Source organism: Notolepis coatsorum, assembly GCF_963971535.1.
Source record: "Notolepis coatsorum genome assembly, chromosome: 19".
NCBI classification, from domain to species: Eukaryota; Metazoa; Chordata; class Actinopteri; order Aulopiformes; family Paralepididae; genus Notolepis; species Notolepis coatsorum.
In genome coordinates this window covers 23,532,314-23,535,038 of record NC_140183.1, presented here as the reverse complement: position 1 = coordinate 23,535,038, position 2,725 = coordinate 23,532,314, and the positions used below count along the sequence as shown (strand labels likewise).

Here is a 2,725-nt window from a genome sequence, read left to right as displayed (position 1 = left end):
TCAGTTAGCGAGGAACAATACATACAAAAATAAAATAAAAACACCCATGCAGACTGTTAGAACATCTGTACTCTAAAATGATCTATGTACAATCGCAATTATTCTGCCATCTGTAAAAGTTGTATGTTCACCCCCTCTCACTGATAAATGGTATGTTCCCTCCTTCCAATGGCCTGCGCCGTGGCACTTGGAATCTACTCCTGTGATATTCAGCGATGTTGAAGTGCGCACATGATACTGTAACCAGGGCCACCTAGGGACAAGAGGACTGTTCTGCAGAAGTACGTCTTTACTCCGCTTCAACTTCAGAGGCAAAAACCCGGGACGTGTTTTTCTTTCGGCGGAACTACTACAAGTATTGTATTTATTTTAAAGAAAAATATATATAAAAAAAAAACCGGTGGATTCGAAAGAAGAAAACAACTTATTATTGTCACGGATGCCTTTGGCGAGCTTGGTGCACGAAACGTACCGGTAAGGAAATGTAGACCCGTTGAGAATGGTTTTGGGGTACTAATGAAGTGGATCACTGCCGTTACGACTCGAGTCGGGAAGTGGGACTGTTTCCAAAAGGATAAAGGTGGAAGAACCCCCCCGGAAAGTTTCCCGTTTTCTCCTTGGAGGGATCAGGTCGTGACTGGGTTTTACTACTGTCGTAAAATTATCTTTACGCACGGTGTTCTCGTCCGATTTATAGAGTAAAAATGCGCTCATCATTTGGGTGCAAGCGTGGAGAAGTCCGAGACAAGACGAAGAACTTAGACCTGATACATTTATTGTTCTTCCTGGCTGTCGTTTTGTCTTGTAAAGGCTGCCCGGACAAATGCGAGTGCTCGTCACAAACTGTGAAATGCCAAAACAAGGACTTGCACGCGATTCCACAACCGCTTCCAGCCAACACTCAATTCCTGTTCATAACGGGGAACAACATATCCCATATCGGCGAGGAGTCTTTCCCGTCCCGCCTAGAACATCTAACCTATCTGAATCTCACCGGGAATGAGGTGGAGTCTGTGGATCCAATGGTTTTCTACAACTTGCCAAACCTGAGAGTGCTGGACATGAGCAACAACAAGATTGAGAATTTCAGTGCAAAAGCCTTCCCAGACGACAACACGTTACAGAACCTGACCCTCAGTCGGGCTTTTCACGACCTTTCCTCCATGGACGTGGTCCTGAGCGTCCTACAGAACGGGTCCCTCCTCCAGCTCAACCACCTGGACCTGTCCAACAACAACCTGCTGGTTTTCCCGGACGGCATGTTCTCCGGCCTCCTCCAGCTGACCCACCTGAACCTACAGAACGGCTCCATCATCTCCCTGCCCCCCGGCACGCTGAGGGTCCCGCCTCTGCGTGACCTGGACCTACGAGACAACGGTCTCAGGGAGCTGCCCAACGGCACCCTGGCGGAGCTGAGCCTCAAGCCCGGCCTCCAGGTCCGCCTGGCGGGGAACCCCTGGCGCTGCGACTGCTTCATGGAGGAGCTGGTGGCCTGGCTGAAAAGCTCTGCGGGCGGCGAGGTCACCGACAGGCACAACCTGACCTGCGCCGAGCCGGAGGACCTGAGGCTTCTGCCTCTGCTGCAGGTACAACAGACCCAGCTGGTGTGCACCTACTCGGGGGACATGAAGGGTGTGCTGGAGACCTCCTACGTCCTGCTGGGGATGGTACTGGCCCTGATCGGGCTCATCTTCCTGCTGGTCCTGTACCTCAACAGGAAGGGGATCAAACGCTGGATGTACAACATCCGGGACGCGTGCAGGGATCACATGGAGGGTTACCACTATAGGTATGAGATTAACAGTGACCCGCGGATGGCCAACCTGAGCATCAACTCAGACGTCTGAGAGCGGGTGGTCCATGAGACACTGTCTGGGACTCCAGAGCGAGACGTTACGTCACTTAAATCTGTCCAGATTTGCATGAGTCTTCCTTCCCTGTACCCTTGCCCTTCCATCATGGTAGTACTCTTAACTTTATATATTTTTTTACATCAGTCATCAATCATGGGGCCCTAACCAGCCCCTCTCTCAACCTATATTTCAGCCACTCGCATGGTCTTGTCCCTTGTTGGCCCCTATGATACAATGTATTTTCTCTCTCTCTCTCTCCATGTACTTACACTTTGCATGGACAGTGAACCAGGAGGGGTTTCTGGAATCCTGGGAAGTGTGTCCTGTTCTATATTTACTTTCCCCAAAGCTGAAGCAGATGGGGTTACATTTGACTTTTAAGTAAAGAAGGGAATGAATATCTGGCACAAAAAACGGCCTCCTGTTGGCGTTTGTTCCTCATTATGCATTATGCCTTTGCTGCACAGCATTGCTGCTTGTTTAATCTCTTATTTTTTTTTTTATTTTTTTTTTATAATTGTATTTTATGATATAGGCCTACGTGTAATTACAGTGATCATATATTTACATTTAGCAGGTGGATGTTATTTCTCTTTTTCTTCAGTGAGGATATTCAGCTAAATAAAATGTCTTGGATTGCTGATTTGTTTTCTTCTCTCTCTCGAATAAGGTCCTTTCATCTGAGGTCTGAGGAATGTGGACTAAGGGTTTAGGGGGCAGGGGGGAGGAATTCAGGACCACACACTCAATAAGCGCACTCTCACCGCAACTTCAAACACAACATGCCTGGGGGAACGCCAGGCTGGGACCGGCTACGCTGAACAGGCAACACCATCTCCACGGCCCTCAGCTACACACATTGTGCAACATTT

General features: G+C 48.8%; 1 protein-coding gene across 1 annotated transcript; it reads left to right on the top strand.

Moving 5' to 3' along the window:
• Positions 1–214: 214 nt before the first annotated feature.
• Positions 215–2,494, top strand: tpbg (trophoblast glycoprotein). Its single transcript, XM_084335829.1, has one exon. It carries the CDS (start codon positions 705–707, stop codon positions 1,845–1,847), a length of 1,143 nt encoding a protein of 380 aa, XP_084191955.1. The 5' UTR covers positions 215–704; the 3' UTR covers positions 1,848–2,494.
• Positions 2,495–2,725: the final 231 nt, after the last annotated feature.